The sequence below is a fragment of the Cetorhinus maximus genome, chromosome 8, assembly GCF_964194155.1.
Source record: "Cetorhinus maximus chromosome 8, sCetMax3.hap1.1, whole genome shotgun sequence".
In the NCBI taxonomy this organism is placed as follows: domain Eukaryota; kingdom Metazoa; phylum Chordata; class Chondrichthyes; order Lamniformes; family Cetorhinidae; genus Cetorhinus; species Cetorhinus maximus.
In genome coordinates, this window is record NC_135886.1 from 71,468,015 (window position 1) to 71,485,367 (window position 17,353).

The 17,353-nt window shown below is 41.1% G+C and overlaps 1 protein-coding gene across 3 annotated transcripts in view; it reads right to left on the reverse strand.

The window, feature by feature from the left end:
* Positions 1 to 17,353, reverse strand: part of cox11 (cytochrome c oxidase assembly homolog 11 (yeast)) — a 52,592-nt gene that overhangs the window by 33,973 nt on the left and 1,266 nt on the right. For 2 of the 3 annotated variants that reach the window (XM_078547021.1, XM_078547022.1), the window contains exons 2-4: positions 14,643 to 15,042; positions 11,335 to 11,490; positions 6,622 to 6,747 (exon numbers count right to left, since the gene is read on the reverse strand). In XM_078547021.1, coding sequence (XP_078403147.1) covers positions 6,622 to 6,747; positions 11,335 to 11,490; positions 14,643 to 14,957 — 597 coding nt within the window. In that variant the 5' untranslated portion in view covers positions 14,958 to 15,042. Of the gene's footprint in view, positions 1 to 4,043; positions 4,439 to 6,621; positions 6,748 to 11,334; positions 11,491 to 14,642; positions 15,043 to 17,353 lie in introns of those variants that run through there. The other variant, XM_078547020.1, reaches the window with a different exon arrangement.

The window sequence follows — 17,353 nt, forward strand, 5'->3', positions numbered from 1 at the left end:
CCCTGTGCCCAACAGTGGGACCTCCAGCAGCAAGGCCCTTCACCCATGGGAAGACACCCCCCCTTGGCTCTTTAAACAACCTCCCACCCTCTCCTTAATGGAGCCTACCTTATTGGCCCTGGTGAGCCTGTCCCATTTACCTGGGTTCTGGGGCTTTATGGTTGTTCTTCATCTTGGGGCCTACCACAGTACTGGTAGTGGCCACCCCTCCTGGTGGTGCTGCTGGGGCTGAGGAGCTGCTGGCCTCTGATTGGAATTCTTGGAGGCAGGATCTCTGCAGGACCTGGGAGCCCCAACATGGATTAGATGGGTGATCAATTGGCTTTTTAATTGCATTGGAGTGACCAGGAATGGCTGAGGTGATGTCACCACCTGCTCTCCAGCTGGTGGACAGGCCCACCATCGCAACCATTAAATCCAGCCCAATGTTGGGGTAGAAAGAGAAGTTACTGCACAAAATTATTTGGCTATGTCTGGAAAGGTAAAAGTGGAACAAGGGAAGAAAAGTCCCATTCAGCTGTACAAAGGAGGCATTGAAGGAGGGTGGGATAATTCATTGTGACAAAGGCTGCAGAAAGGTCAAAAAGGATGAAAAAGAATAGAGCACCATGATCACAGACAGAGGTCATTTGTGACTTTGATTAGGGTTCTTTCATTGTTTGGCAGGGGTGTAACCTGATTGGATGGATTTAAACATGGAGTCACAGGATTGACAGTCATGGATATGGGAGGTGACAACACGTTCAAGGACCTAGGAGAAGAAAGGGAGGTTAGAGATAGAGGCAGTAGTTTAAAAGAGCAGTGGGATGAAGGATGTATTTTTTAAAAAGGGAAGGGATGATGGGAGATTTGAAAGATTTGAGTGGAGACATTACCTGATTATCAGCTAGCATTGAGTCCATAATAGTAAAAAATAGTTAATAATTTAAATAATTTCTGGGAATACTGATACTATCATTGCAGGCATCAATCTTGGATGGAGCTATGCTTGCCGGGGTAGGGTTGGGTGGACTACTAAATGAATGTGGCTCAGCATTGGAATCGCTATTCTTTATAATTTACACAAATTTCTTGAATTCAAACACTCAATGCAAAGTGGTCAGATTTACAAATTATTACAAAATATAAAGGGTTGTGGATTTGGAGGAGGTAGCTTGGTACATGGTTTCCCAAATTGTGAGTTGCAAGATGAGATTCAGGGGTCACGAGCTTCAAGGTAGCAATGACAGCCACGGAGCTTGGAGTGATTTCTGACAGCTGTGAGGTCCTTTTAAATCCTTGCATTTTTTTGTAGGTGGATGTGGCCCAATGGACTGCTCTCTGAGGACCAATTGCTGGTGCAAAAGAAAACCTGTGAAAAGGTCAGTGTTCATTTTTTTTCTGGAGAAACCCTGCCTTCTCATCAACTCCTCACCATGCTCAACTTCTGTTCACCCCCAACCCTTACTCAAAGACTGAAGCCGTCCCTCCCTCTCAACAACTGAAACTTCCCTACACCACTCAACAACTGAAATGTTCCCCCCTCCTCAACAACTGAAATCTCCTCCCCACCTCCATACAACACCAGAAGCATTCCCCTGCTCAACAATTTAAGCCTCCAACCTCTACTCAATAGCTGAAGCCTCTGCCTGCCCTATCCCCTCCCCACTCAACACCACTCATACTCCCCAAATTTTCACTCTGGGGTCACACAAAGTCTGAGGCATTAAAATGGGATCACACTGGGAAAATATTTCTGAAGCACTGGCTTAGAAACTGCAGAGTGACTTGGGATAAAATGTGTATCTGGGCAGAACAATAGCTGACTAATTTAAAGCAATCCAGCATTACTGCACATACAAAGAACAAAGTGGTCACGTAATCCATTGATGCTGTTGAAATAGCTAAACTGAAAGAGACCAATGAGTCTCACAGTAGGACCAATAAATGCCCAATATGTCAATAAATCCAACTAATGCAGAATAGCAATCAACAAAGCGAAAGGAAAGTTGAGCTACATAGATAAAACAGTAGCATATAAGACACAGGGAGTCATTGATCAAACTGTACATTGCTGTTGACAGATCTTGAGTACCATGTCCAGTTCTGGTTGCCGAGCCACAAGGTCGACATTCAAGGTCTAGAGGCAGTTTAGAGAAATTAAGATCATGGCTGATCTGTGGCCTAATTCCATATAACCATGTTTGCCCCATATCCCTTAGTTAACAAAATTCTATCAATCTCAGATTTAAATTCAATCATTGATCTAGCACAAATTGCTGTGGAAGAGAGTTCCGAACTTCGACCACCCTTGGCATGTAAATGTATTTTAACTCCTGAAAGGCCTGACTAATATTTCAACTGTGCCCCGTAGTCCTAGGCTCTTGAACCAGCAGGAATAATTCCTCTCTCTTTACCCTATCAGTCTTGAAAAGGTATTCAGGTTAGTTAGGAAAAGGAAAATCCTGAATAATACTCAAAATTAAATCTCAATTAGGACAAGGAGTCACAGGTTCAAGCTTATAAAAGGCAAAGCAGTGCATGCATCACTTATGCATATAAATATGCTGTTAATACGCCAAGTGTTTTGAAAATATAAGAACATAAGGTTTGGAGCAGGAGTTGGCCATTCAGCCCTTTAAGCCTGCTGAACCATTCACTTATATCATAGCTGATCTTCTACCTCAACTCTACCTTCCTACACTACAATATTTCCACATCCTTCAATTCCCTTAGTATCCAAAAATCTATTGATTTCTGCCTTAAATGTACTTAACAACTGAGCATTCACAGCTCTCTGGGGTAAAGAATTCGAAAGATTCATAACCCTCTGAGCGAAGAAATTTTTTGTCATCTCAGTCATAAATGATCGGCTCCTTATTCTGCGACTGTGGGGCTAGTTTTAGACACCCCAGGGAAAACATGCTTCCAGCATCCACCTGTCGAGCACCTTTAGAATTTTCTTTCATTAAGATCACCTCTTATCCTTCTAAACTCTAGGAATACAGGCCTAGTTTACTCAATCTCTCTTCATAGGACAATCCCTTCATCCTAGCAATCAGTCTAAGATTCTTTGTTGTATCCCCTTCTAAAGCAAATATATCCTTCTTTGGGTAAGGAGACCAAAACTGCACACAGTAGTCCAGGTGTGGACTCACCAAGGCCTTACGTAATTGCTGTAAGAATTCTTTACTCTTTCACTTCAATCCCTTTGTAATAAAGGCTAACATACTATATGCTGTCCTAATTCTTGCTGGACTTGCAAGTTAACTTTCTGTACAAGGACACCCAAGTCGATCTGATTACCAATATTTTAAAAAATTCCACTTTTCTATTTTCCTAACCAAGTGGAACAATTTTTCACTTCTCCACATTATTTTCTGTTTGTCATGTTCTTGTACACTCACGTAGCCTATCTATATCCCTTTTCAGACTTTTTGCGTCCTCCTAGAGCTTACTTTTCCTCCTAATTTTGTATTGTCAGTAAACTTGGATATATTACACTTGATCCCCGCATTTGAGTCCTGATTTATAATCTGCTAGAAACTACAATACTGTTAAGGGGCCTATAAACTACTCCCACTGCTGTATTTTACCCTTTACTGTTTCTTAGCTCCACACAAACAGATTCTAAACCTTGCTTTTCTGAGTTAAGATCCTTTCTTTCTACTGCAATTAACCTCTCCTTTATTTTTAGGGCTATCCTGCTACTTTTCTAATTTGCCTAACTCTTTCAAAAGTCATGTATTCTGGACTATTTGGTTTCCAACCTTGGTCACTTTCTAAGTACATCCCAGTAATGGCTGTTAGGTCAAACCCATTTATTTCTATTTGGTTGGAAAGTAGATTTATCAAATTTATTAATCATATCCATTGGCAGAACCCTCCCTTGGCATCATATTGATAAATTGGAAACAGTGGAAATTTTCATACTTTCTAAATGAAATGACAACTATTCATGCATGGTTGCAAAGCTGATTCAGAGAATCCTATGAAGTTAGTTGAATGATGGACTGTTGCTGTCTTGGAAAGCAATGTGAAATTGCTTTGAGTATCAAGCTTGGTTAAGGACTTTCCAAACTGTTTATTTACCTGACGCTTCATCTTAATTTACAACCATACTGTCCTGCATGCCTATGAAATGATTGTTGTTACATTATTTTGTGTAACAATCTCTTTTTGGCAATCACAACATTAAGTCTTATTGGTGCAACTGTCAGATACACTGTCAATCAACATAACATTGAATGAATTTGATATTCACAATAATAGTATGTTAATTATATCCAGGTAAAGGTAGCTTTTGACCATCCTTTGCCTCAAAGAATGTATAGGAGAGAGTGATTGTGTCTACTCGTGCCATTCCTGGATCTTCCGCAAACTCAGGGTCAATATAAAAAAACACGGGCATGTCCACTTCCTCATGGGGATTCAGCCGTTGCTCTTCAAAACAGAAACACTAAAAGAGAGAGGCAGAGTAGAGTATGAGTTGTTATTATATCTACTACCTACATATTTTGGACCAAAAGTACACAGAAGAAACAAAAAAGTTTCTACCACAACTCGCTCCACCTTTTAAGTTCACATCTTTGGGGTCGGCCATACACGATTAAAAGCTGCAGGAGGTTCAAGGTCCCTTATAAATCCCTCGCCCATATTTCTGGATTTTGCCTGTTTGTTAAGAATGCTAGAATTAATTGCCATAAGAAGACCCTGGATCAATTGCATCAATTTGTCGCCAAGTATGGCTGGGCGTCATACCTGAATCCTAGGCTCACAGCCAAAGACGGTTCCCTATGGAAACCCGACATCATTTTCTGGAAGGGAACAAAGGTTGCTGTGGTTGATGTGACAGTGCGTTACGAGGATGATAATAAGGTGCTCGAGAAGGTGTGGGAGGAAAAAAGTCAAAAGTATAAACATCTGCAATCAGAAATTATGGAATTGATGAGAGGTCTTGAGCCCAAATTCTTTTGGTTTGGACTAGGTGCAAGAGGGAAATGGCTTGAACTGAATATCCTGCTTTGATCAGGACTCAAACAGAGAGCTTCATGTATTGCAAAATAGCACCTTAAATTGTCCTAATGGATGCTGCTTGATGAATCATCTGAAAAATAGCAACTGTTTACTGTGTACATTGCCCTGGTCAAACTAAAACTTGATCATTGAGTCCACTTTGGAATCATAGAAACAGGAAGATCTTCAAGCTTTGGAGGACATGCAGAGAAGAGATACAACCCTGATTCTTAGTACCAAAGGACCGAATTATAAATACAGACAGAAGAAATTTAGGTTTTTCAGCCTTTACCAGAAGTAACTGGGCAGGGACTTCAACGTGATAAAAAGTAAATCCATAACATCACGTCAAATTAAATCATGCAACAGGACAAATTGTAACAGGTTTAATTTAGAAAGAAAAGTTCTTGACTGATTTCAGGAAGCTGTTCTTCACAAAGTGTGATCAACATGTGGAAAGAACTTCCAAATCTGGTGGTTACAGTAACAAAGTGGAAATCACTTACAAATGTTAGATGCTGCATTTTGGGAAGGGTAAGAGAGGTGTGAAAAAGGCCACTTTTTCCATATGAATGGTCTTCCTCATCCACAACTATCTTGTAAATTACAAGGCAACAATTCATTCAAGTTCTAAATCTGAGTGGAGCTAATTGTAATGGAAGCTTATTGTTCCATTTGATTACGCTATGACGGTGAAGTTCAGATGCTACAGAAACTTGAAGATCAGATCTACATGTTATAATCTATACAGTTTATTGTTCAGATTCAAGAGGTAATGAATTTCTTTACCCTATTATTCCTGTTCAGTGTTGTGTATCAGAAGAACACAAGGGCTGATTTTTGTGCTAGAGGCATTGTATGTACCATTCCATTTAATGCATGACATGCTAAGCGTTTGATTAAATAGTGATTTAAGGAGAAGCACTCCTTGAAAAACTACTGAAAAAAAATAGAGACCCATTATGTTGGTGTCCTCATTTCTTGCTTGTTCCAGTGATGTCATTTACTTCTAGGAGGAGTCCTTGTACCTAGGACCCAACTGACCGGGAACTGCTCCAGAACTACGTGGCCCTGAAGAAAACATTCTGCCAGGTGGGTTTGCAAAGTGGCTTGGCAGTAGTATAACGTACAGGGCCAGACAGCTGCAGAATGGCTCCCAGGCTAAACCATAGCTGTAGCCACAATTGAAATCAGTGGAGGCAAGGATACCTAACAAAATGGGAAGATGGCTTTGAATAAAAAAAGTGTTCCCAGAGACTTTCTCTTTCCTTTAAGATGCCACATCTTGTTGAAATTAACAGACTGAGGTAATTCTGGGGCTGAGAATACCAGATATGTAAGGCATCAGCCTGAACAAAATCCACAAATCACGAGAACTATTTGCATTTCTATCGTGCCTTCAGTGTAAGAAGATGTTCCAATACAAACACAATGTCCCTGGAAGTATGTCAGTATTTGCAGAGGGTCCTGAGGTATGTGGAAATTCGACCCACAGGAAGGCTTAAAAAGCATTGCATGAGGAAATAAAACCATGCATCTGTAACCACATCAGACTAAATCAGAAGGCTAAATAAAAGTCTTAAAAAAAGTCTTTTCCTTCTAACACTTGGCTTATTTTGTCCATACCTGTATTTTATTGAAGTATTGCCCTGCATCAAATGGTACTACATTATAAGTAGAAATTCCAATGACTGGTTTGTCAGTAGGATTTTTCGCTTTATAGAATGCCAAAGCCGTTTCTCCAGGAACAACCTGGAGTGAGATTAAAACAAAGATTTACTTCCTTACTTATTAATACCACTGACAATGGTCAATGTGCCATCATTAATTGTAAGAAATATAAGAAAACTATTGGGCACTAACTAAAGCTACTGATCCATATTATATAGCAGTGCTACTTCAACATAATAATAGCAGGAATTCAAAACATTTCTTTTGTACTCCATATATAGTGCTAAAGATGCACTAAGATCCATAAATGGATTTATCAGTTTAGTAACATTTGGTTTAGTGGGCTTTTTTTTTTACATTCACAGGGCTTCACTGGCAAAGCCAACATTTATTACCCATCCGTAGTTGCCCTGAACTGCTGCAGTCCATGTGATGTAGGTACACACACAGTGCTGTTAGGAAGGAAATTCAGTGAAGGAACGGCGATATATTCATTGGATGTGGGTGCATTTATTGAGAGGGCATTTAAGAGTCAATCACATTGCTGTGGATCTGGAGTCACAAGTAGGCCAGATTGCCCCAGAGGGCAGATTTCCTTCCCAAATGGGCAATCTTTTAATTCCAGATTTTTATCAAACTCAAATTTCACCATCTACCATGTGTGATTTGAACCCGGGTCCCCAGAGCATTACCCTGAGTCTCTGGAATACTAGTCAGTGACTATGCCACCACTTCCCTGTGGGTGGCTTGGAGCAGAGCTTGCAGGCAGTGGTGTTCCCATCTATCTACTGCCCTTGACCTTCTAGATGATAGTGGTTATGGGTTTGGAAAATGCTCTCAATGGAGCCTTGCTGAATTCCTGCAGCGCATCTTGTAGATGGTACACACTTATGCTACTATGTGTCGGTGGTGGAGGGAATGAATGTTTGTGGATATGGTGCCAATCAAGCGGCTGCTTTGTCCTGAGCGGTGTCAGGCTTCTTGAGTGTTCTGGGAGCTGCACTCATCCAGACAAATGGGGAGTATTCCATCACACCCCTGACTTGCATCTTGTAAATGGGAGACAGGCTTTGGAGGTGAGTTACTCGTCGCACTATTCCTAGCCTCTGACCTGCTCTTGTAGCCACAGTATTTATATGGCTAGTCCAGTTCAGTTTCTGGTCAATGGTAACCCCCAGGATGTTGACAGCGGGGGATTCAGTGATGGTAACGCCATTGAACATCAAGGGGCGATGGTTGGATTCTCTTGTTGGAGACGGTCATTGCCTGACACTTGTGTGGCACAAATGTTACTTACCACTTGTCAGCCCAAGCCTGGATATTGTCCACGTGTTGCAGTATTTGGACATGGGCTGCTTCAGTATCTGAGGAGTCACGAGTGGTGCTGAACACTGTGCAATCATCAATGAATATCCCCACTTCTGACCTTATGATGAAAGGAAGGTCACTGATGAAACAGCTGAAGATGATTGGGCCTAGGACGCTAACCTCAGGAACTCCTGCAGTGATGTCCTGGAGCTAAAATGACATCCAACAACCATCTTCCTTTCTGCTAAATATGATTCCAACCAGCGAAGAGTTTTCCCCTTGATTCCCATTGACTCGAGTTTTGCTACAGCTCCTTGATGCCACACTCAGTTAAATGCGGCCTTGATGTCAAGGGCAGTCACTCTCACCTCACGTGGGGAGTTCAACTCTTTTGTCCATGTTTGAACCAAGGCTGTAATGAGGTCAGGACTGAGTGGCCCTGGCAGAACCCAAAATGGGTGTCAGTGAGCAGATTATTAGCAGCTATGTCCTTTAGGACTCGGCCAGCTCAATCAATAGTGGTGCTACCAAGCCACTCTTGGTGATGGACATTGAAGTCCCCCAACCAGAGTACATTCTGCATCTTTGCCAGCCTCAGTGCTTCCTCCAAATGATGTTCGACATGGACGAGCTCTGATTCATCAGCTGAGGGAGGGCGGCACATGGTAATCAGCAGAAGGTTTCCTTGCCCATGTTTGATCTGATACCATGAGACATCATGAGGTCTGGAGTCACTGTTGAGGACTCCCAGGGCAACTCCCTCCCGACTATACCACTGTGCCACCACCTCTGTTCAGATAGTGATGGTGGTGTCTGGGACATTATCTGTAAGATCTGATTCCATGAGGATGACTATGTCAGGCTGTTGCTTGACTAGTCCATGAGACAGCTCTTCCAATTTTAGCACTAGCCCCCAGTTACTAAGGAGGGCTTTGCAGGATCAACAGGGCTGGGACTGCCATTGTCGTTTCCAATGTCTAGGTTAATGCCAGGTGGTCTGTCCAGTTTCATTCCTTTTTTGTGACTTTGTAGCAGTTTGATACAAACTGAGTGGCTTTCTAGGCTATTTCAGAGGGCATTTAAGAGTCAGTCACATTGCTGTGGGTCTGGAGTCACATGTAGGTCAGACCAGGTAAGGATGACAGATTTCGTTCCCTAAAGGACATTAGTGAACCAGATGGGTTTTTACAACAATCGACAATGGTTTCATGGTCATCATTCAACTTTTAATTCCAGATTTTTATTGAATTCAAGTTCCACCATCTGCTGTGGTGGGATTCCCAGAGCATTACCCTAGGTATATGGATTACTAGTCCAGCAACAATACTACTATGCCATCGCCTCCCCCTTGGTCATGCAAGAGTCCAGTATCGAGACTGCTTTCTTGATCTAATTTGTCTTGTTACTTTAAACACCAGCGTATTATCTGCACATGCATTTCACAATTCCAGTATGAATGCCCACGAATGGCGATTTGTTCACACTTAAATACCATTTTTCTCTTTGATCATTATATTTCATGCATTTTATCAATAATTTCACACAATTTATCAATAAATCATGGTGAAGCCAAGATACATGCAAGTGACAGTGTATTCAATTAATTATAGTGAAGCCAAGGTAAATGGAACAATGATATATAGAATTTAAACAAACAGATAGTAAAACCTAGAGACAGTGTCAACAGTAAGTTTTAGTAAAATCAAAATGAGTGAAACCGAGATATATAGCACAACTAGTAAATTGTAGTTAAACAAAGAGCTAAAACACACAGCTAAAACATATCTGTCACTTCTCAATCCCTTTCAATCATCCCATCACCACGGGGTTAGCTTAGTGAGCTCAGTATGTCTGCTCATGCATGCCAGTAATCAGATAAACTTATTTTTAAAATATTAAAGACACTGCCCGCTGCGGGACCGGAAATTCCCGCCCGAAGTCAACAGACCTTTGGTCGGTCAAATTCTTCGTCCTGCCTGTGACGATTCCTGCAGATGACCTGTTATTCCCCTATTTATGGAGGTGCCCTTTCCGTGTGCCCCTTGCATAGTTCATAACTTGCAATCCACATTCAGCTGAAAGCTATTTGAGCACTGGCACAAATTTAATGTTCATTGACACAAATGTAATGTTCACTGGCACAAATTTAATGTTCACTGGTCCTAGAGTTTGCCCAGGTTATTGAGATATTCAGGAAGTGTGGACTCTCAACTCATATAATGCACATTTTTGAAAAAACAGTTTTATTAGTTATTTGTAAGCAAAGGTATGTCAGCTTAACTGCTGGAGAGGAGAGGGTGGATTTTTCTCTTCACTCCACCTTAAAAAATAGGCATTCCTCAGGTTTAATGAAGAGAAAAAAGGGGCGGTATCCTGTTACACCAAGCCTCCATCACCACTGTGCTGCCATGTAATTTTCTGACTCAGAATTAGTGCGGGGAAGTTTTAAGATTTAAATGAGTTGGTAGAGGGTGTTCTCCAATTTAAGCTTCCTCTGGGTATGTTTGTTGGTGCCCCAGTGCAGGGGAACAAGAGAAACTTGGTGCAAATGTCTATCACAGGAGCTTGATGGTCAATATCTGGATGGGTCCTGGATCTGCCAAAGGTGAAGGAGGAGGATAAAAGGATTTCATGTGCAATTCCTCCACACCACCCCCCTCTGTCCCGCACCCGCACCAACTCCAAAAGCTTTCTAAAGGCCTAGTGGTTCTCCAGCAGCAGCCAGAAGGGCCTGATGCTAGCTAGTAGGCCTATAGCTGCATTCCTATGTCCTATTTTTCAGATGCAAGGCCAAGGCAGGGCATACAATTGCCAGGGGGGCAGGAAAACTACAGAGTCCTCAAATGAGGAGAGGAAGACGGTGGCACAAATTTAAGGTAATCAGAAAAGGAATTAAATGGGATGCCACAAAAAGAGTTCTTTACACAATGGATAATGAGAATGTGGAATTTATTGCACAAGCTATTTTTAAAGCAGAATCCATGTAAAAGTAATTAGATAGTTACCTAAAAAAGAGGAATATTAATAGGAAAATTAGTTGGAGAGTGGGATTGGACTATATGGCTTATAGACAAAAAAAAACTAAAACATTAGAAAAAATTGCCTGGTTTTGAGCTGTAATATTGAATGACTATGCCCTAACTTGCATTTGAAAGTGCAATTAACTAATCTCCAACTTAGTGGGTTTCCATGCTGCCCCAATAAAAACTATTTAACAGCATACGCATTGGACAGGCAGGACAGTCCTTTGGTTAAAATGATGTCTCAAGAGCTAAGAGTGGTTTCTGATTTAACTTATTCTGCATTACGGCCTGTGAAATTGGTTTCCCACGTATAAGCATATTGCCTGTTTTCACTCACATAGATTTCAGTTTGCTGAGGTCTGAAGTTCCATTGCAGACTGGCATGGACATCAGCATTGAAAGTTACTTTAATCACTCGATCCTTCACAGGCTCCATGGTCTCGACTTGATCCACATTATGACCAGCTACTGCAGTCCCTCCCAGTCCTGTAGCCTGAAAGCAGACAATTGATATTGAATGCGTGACTAGAAGTAAATGACATTTAATGTTTTATGCCACATGGTTGACTGAACACTGATTGTTGATCTACCATAATTTCTAAAACTAGAAGACCAACATTTTTTGTTTTGGCACTCAGAATGAAAATACATCCCAATGTATGTATGACTACCCATTGCAATCTTTAAAACTACCTTACCTCACACTTATGTTCTACCTCCAATTACTTAATCTTCACTACACCAGATTCTCAAAGATTGTTTATAACGAAAATAAAATTCAATAACTGTTATTTTCTACAAAGTGCCAAGTTAATTCCATGCTAATTTTTGTTTTAAAGACTGAGAAACCTAGGTGAGTTCACTCAGCAACAGGTCAGCCAATTAATTTATTTTGCTAACATTATTGGAGCAAAGTGTTACAGATTTGATTAGAAAATGATTTTGAGCAAGACAGAGAAATGAAATGTCCTGCAACAGTACCTCTCTGTAAAAATCAACTTCAAAAATAATATCTTTAATTTCAAACATAATTGCTTTTTATGTTATTGTTCCAACAGTGAATATTAATGACATTTTGAAAGAACTAATTTGCATAGTTAAGCCAAGTCTGCAAGAGAAAAGCAGTATTAATGTATAGAAACAAGAGCAGGCCAATTAGCCCCTTGGGCCCCTTCCACCATTTAATTAGATCATGGTCAAACCGTGACCTAACTCCAGATGCCCACCTGTACCCCATATCTTTCATACCTTTGGTTAACAAAAATATATCAGCTTCAGATTTAAAAATAACAATTGACCCAGAAGTTGGTATGACACTAACATGAGCTGTAATGCAGTCCCTTTATAACATCGGACTAAAATTCACGACTTCCACTCAGTTTTTTAATCTTTATATTGTATTATATTTAAGAGGCTAATTTAAGACCAAAAGGCACTGTATTCCAACACTGGCCCAAAACTTCTGAAGAGAGTCGGAACCCCTGTGTCTGATTCTAATCGGAAAACTACCCACCTATCTGCATACGTAGAGAAAGCTCCAACTTCCAATGGAAGATCTTGCAGAATTCCGTCAGCACAGGAACCCTCGCCGAGAACAATGAAGAGAATCAGTGCAGAAGCCAGGCTCCATTTAAGGCACCAGCTGTTGTATTCTGGTAAGATTTAAAGGTCCCCAAGGTTCTCAGTCTGAGTATATGGCTGAGGGAGAGCGGAAGCTGGGTGAGGTGGTAGGGTGGCTGAGTGGATAGGTGGTTTAGTGGGCAGTGGGTTCGGGGCGGGGGGGGGGGGGGAGGGGGAGGTGGAGTTGGGAGGCTGTGCGTGTGGTAGGGGCTAGTCAGATTGAGTCAGGGGGAAGTCGGGTGGTGAGGGCTAGTCAGGTTGGGTAGGGGTTTCAAGGAGGGAGTTAGGTGGTGAGATTTGTCAGATCGGGTCGAGGGGGACTCAGGGTGTCGAGGGGGAGTCAGGGTGTCAAGGGGGGAGTCAGGTGGCGGGAGCTAGTCAGGTTGGGTCAGAGGGGGTGGGGAGGGAGTTGGGGGATCGGGAGATAGTTGGGTGGTCGAAGGAGTCAGTTGTATAGTTACTCAGGAGTAAGATGAAGATTTTCCTGTCCAGCATTTCCTGGGTAACTATCCAGGTAAGTAAGTTGGAACTGTCCGAAGTCGGAGACTTTTTCGGAGGGTCGCAGGGAGCAGGGAAATTGCTCATTGGAAGTTCAAACATTGTGGGCAATTCCCATGGAGTCATTGAGTCAGGACTTATGTAGGGTCCTGAAGTGCATCTTGGGGGTTACATCCAGTCTCCAACAATCCAGACATTGGAAGATCTGGGCCATTATTTTTTCTGAGTTACTACCTCAGATTGCAGTTTCTATTAAAAGTTAACTTTAACCAGCATTATGGATTCTGCTTAACTCTGATAAAGGTCAAGGTATTAAACCATTTGTACTACCTTAACTTTCACTGGTGCTGATACAGAATTCTCAAGAAAAAGGTAATTTTATTTTTTGTTAAAACAAAAAACATGCAGCTCTGCAGCATCTTGTGACACCACAACATCTGAAAGTGTTTCATACAATAAATTACTTCTGGAATATAGTGTCCTTTGTGGAGGTGACCATTCCATGTCATGATTAGCATGCTTGGCTTGATTGGCACCCCTTTCACAAACATTCACTCCCTCCACCACCAACGAACAGTGGCAGCAATGTGTGCCATCTACAAGATGCATTGCAGAAACTCACCAAGGCTCCTTAGGCAGCACCTTCCAAACCCACGACCACTACCATCTAGAAGATACATGGGAACATCACCACCTCGAAGTTCCCCTCCAAGCCACTCACCATCCCGACTTGGAAATATATTGCCATTCCTTCACTGTCGCCGAATCAAAATCCTGAACTCCCTTCCTAACAGCACTTTGAGTGCACTTACACCACATGGACTGCAGCGGTTCAAGAAGGCAGCTCACCACCACCTTCTCAAGGGCAGTAGGGATGGGCAATAAATGCTGGCCTAGCCAACGACGCCCACATCCTGTAAATGAATAGACAAAAAAGATGCCACTTTGGGAAATATGCTGGCCAGGTCTCCAGAAAAAATACTGCCTTGGAATCTGATTAGGTAGAGGTGATCTTGTATTTTTTGCCAATCATAACTTTGTAGGAATATACACATTTCCCAGGTGTTTTTCACCACTTAGTTTTCACTTTTTCTGTTTATAGACGAAGGTGTACGTAATTTGGCTTCTACATTTTTTTTAAAAAGTACATGTAGCTACATTCCCTCCCTCCCAACTCTGCTCCCGTTCAACTCTGCATTTGGCAATTTGTACAATTGTGGAATAGTTTCTGCTGGTTCTCAAGAGTCTCAGACTTGAGACCTGGAATATGCGGCTATTCAATTATACGTACTGTTTGATTTCTTTGGGGTGGGATGAGGTTTGTGCTGGTGACCACACTTGCATTATCAAATATTTTGTTATTGGGGACATTTTAATTTTAAAATAGTACTGATTTTACAGTGTAACAACCAAGTGATTTGCATATAGTTACTTGCGGCTCAGTTAAGCTGATTTTTTTTTACATTTGTTAACGTTAGCTTATCCTGCCAACTTGGTAACGAGGCACAAACACAAGGTTTTACTGACCTGGCAATAAAGTCTGTAAAGAGGGACTGCAGCATACGACATGCCAATCATACCAATTGCTGTTGCTGCTATATACGTGAGCACAGTTTTATTCTTCTTTCTCCATGCCTCCTCCTGGTTCTGAGTGAAGGGATTACGGCCCTTCACGCCCCGCATTGGCTGCTGAGAAGTCAGGTCATTCAGTTTCTTAGGAGTAAACCGATTAAATACTGAATACAGTCTTGGTGAACTAAACTGTTGTAGTCTTTGTGCACAGGAATTACAGGAAGACACCATGTACAGTTTTGAGATGCTTGCCCAACAGGACCAACGCATGCTGAATGTTAGCCAGGCCGTGATGCTAATACGTAATGTTTTCTTCCTTCGGTGTAAATAACAAACAGTAGTCTTCCTGCAACATCTGGAAATCAATGCCAAAATGTTATACTTTTTTCCCTTTTTCTCGTATGTGTATTACACAAGTCAATCAAAACCTACAGTAATCCTACAATGCTTGCAAATTGAGATGGAATCCAATATTAACTAGGCAATCCCACAATTATTTTTCATTTGAATTAAAATACTATTTTGAATGGTACACTATGGCCTTTCTTTACTGGTTAGACCACACCTGAAATACTATTAGCAGTTCTGGACACCACACCTTAGAAAGGATAAACTGGCTTTGGAAGAAGTACAGTGTAGATTTAACAGGTGATACATGGAAGCCAAGGGTTAAATTACAAAGAGAGATTGCACAAACTAGGGTTGTATTCCCGGGAATTTGGAAGGTTAAGAGGCAGTGTGATCAAAGCTTTGCAGGTATCAAGGGAAACTGATAGTTTCTCTGCATGTACTCTATTTCTGTTAGTTGGGGAGTCTAGGACTGGGGGCATAATAAAAAGTAAGAGTCAGGCCTTTCAGAGTGAAATTAGGAAGCACTTCTACATGCAAAGGGTGGCAGAAGTTTGAAACTCTTCTGCAAATTGTAACTGATGCTCGACCAATTGTTAATTTTAAATCTGATGTTGATGATTTCTGTTAACCGAAGATGTTAAGGGATATGGGACAAAGGCAGATATATGAAGTTAGGGGCATGAAGAGCACAAATCAGCCATGATCTCATTGAATGGTGGAACAGGCTCCAAAAACTAATTGGCCTACTCCTGTTTTTATTGCTGTCTAGCTGCTGGCAGCTAGGTGCCAGCTGGCTAGCTAGCTAGTTAGGTGACACTGTTTTAATGGAAAGACCTTGCACACAATACAGGTAAGCATACTTCAGGTGTACATAAACAAGCATCTATCATCACTTAATGTGAAACTTTTCATTCCTTTGCTTTCAAAGTTGGGAATTCTGACATGAATTTATCAAGACACAGCATATTTTAGTGCAGCTTTTAGGTTTTTTGTCCAACAGTTGCAGGTGCTATATTTGACTTCAGCAGAGTGATTGCTAAGAATGCTGATGTGCACGATGAGTTCTACTCCTACTCTCCATCGCGAATATGGTTGAATGCTGTTTGCCATGATGTGTCCTGTTGGAACTGTTCATTATTATTTGGAAGCCCAGCCTTTCTTCTCAACTCTAAACAAATGTTTCTGGTGCCTCCATCGTACTGAAGTTCAGAGTTTTCACCTATGTTACATTTTTGCAGAAAGCCAATAAGCAGTAACCAAGGAACTAAAACACACACACAATAGAAAATGCACAATCAGCATTTCATCTTATCATTTTTCCAACAAATGCACAAAAATTTAAGTTACATATGCAAATATGATCAGAGCTCAAAAGGTAACGTCCTCTTTGGACCCAATTGGGAAATTACCCTCAAGTTGTGCTTGGAATTACAGTAGTTAGGTTGGACTTTAATTTTCCATTAAAATTCATTTGCTAAATCAGAAACATAAATTCTTCCATGAACCAGTACAATCAGGCAGCGTAACAGAGTGTAACTGTTTATTTTTACTTGCCATTAAAAAAAGAATCTTTTATGTATTTCCAAGTGGTTAACGTGGAGCAGTTCATACAGCTGAAATGGATTTATCGCAAAAATAAGCATTTTTAATTAGCATGTCCAATTCTCCACCTGCTAATAACCTGACGTAAGAAAACTAAAAATGACAAACAACTATACTGAACCATTTACTAGTTCCATTATACACCAGTCAGTTTCTTAGTGAATTAAATATCTTTTAATATGAAGTAAAAGAGAAAAAAAATTGTGCAATTAGAAGAGCATTCCCTACATTCCAGCAATTTCAGCCAGTTTGGTGGGTGGGGTCTAATTAATGAAGTTAATCTTGAATCCAGTACACAGGAATCTTCTGTCTTGGTTCTGCTTGGAATGCAATTGTATATTTTCAGAAACAAATGGAAACTTGACTTACCCAACAACGGTGTGTTTTTAAAAATTATATATTGCTTAAAATGCAGTTTGCCACACCGGGATTTCTAATTAGCTACATGTGTCTAGTGGCTAATATCTGGATAACACTATTTATATAGCATGTTTGAAAACCACACCCCAAAGCACATTACAGCTTGTTTTTTTAATTCTTTCATGGGACTTGGGCTTCGGTGACTAGGCCAGCATTTTTATTGCCCATCCCTAATTGCCCTTGAGAAGGTGGAGGTGAGCTGCCTTCTTGAATCATTGCGTTTTTCCAGCATTTTCTGTTTTTATATCCCGACTTCTGATCTTATGATGGAGGAAAGGTAATTGAAGATGGTT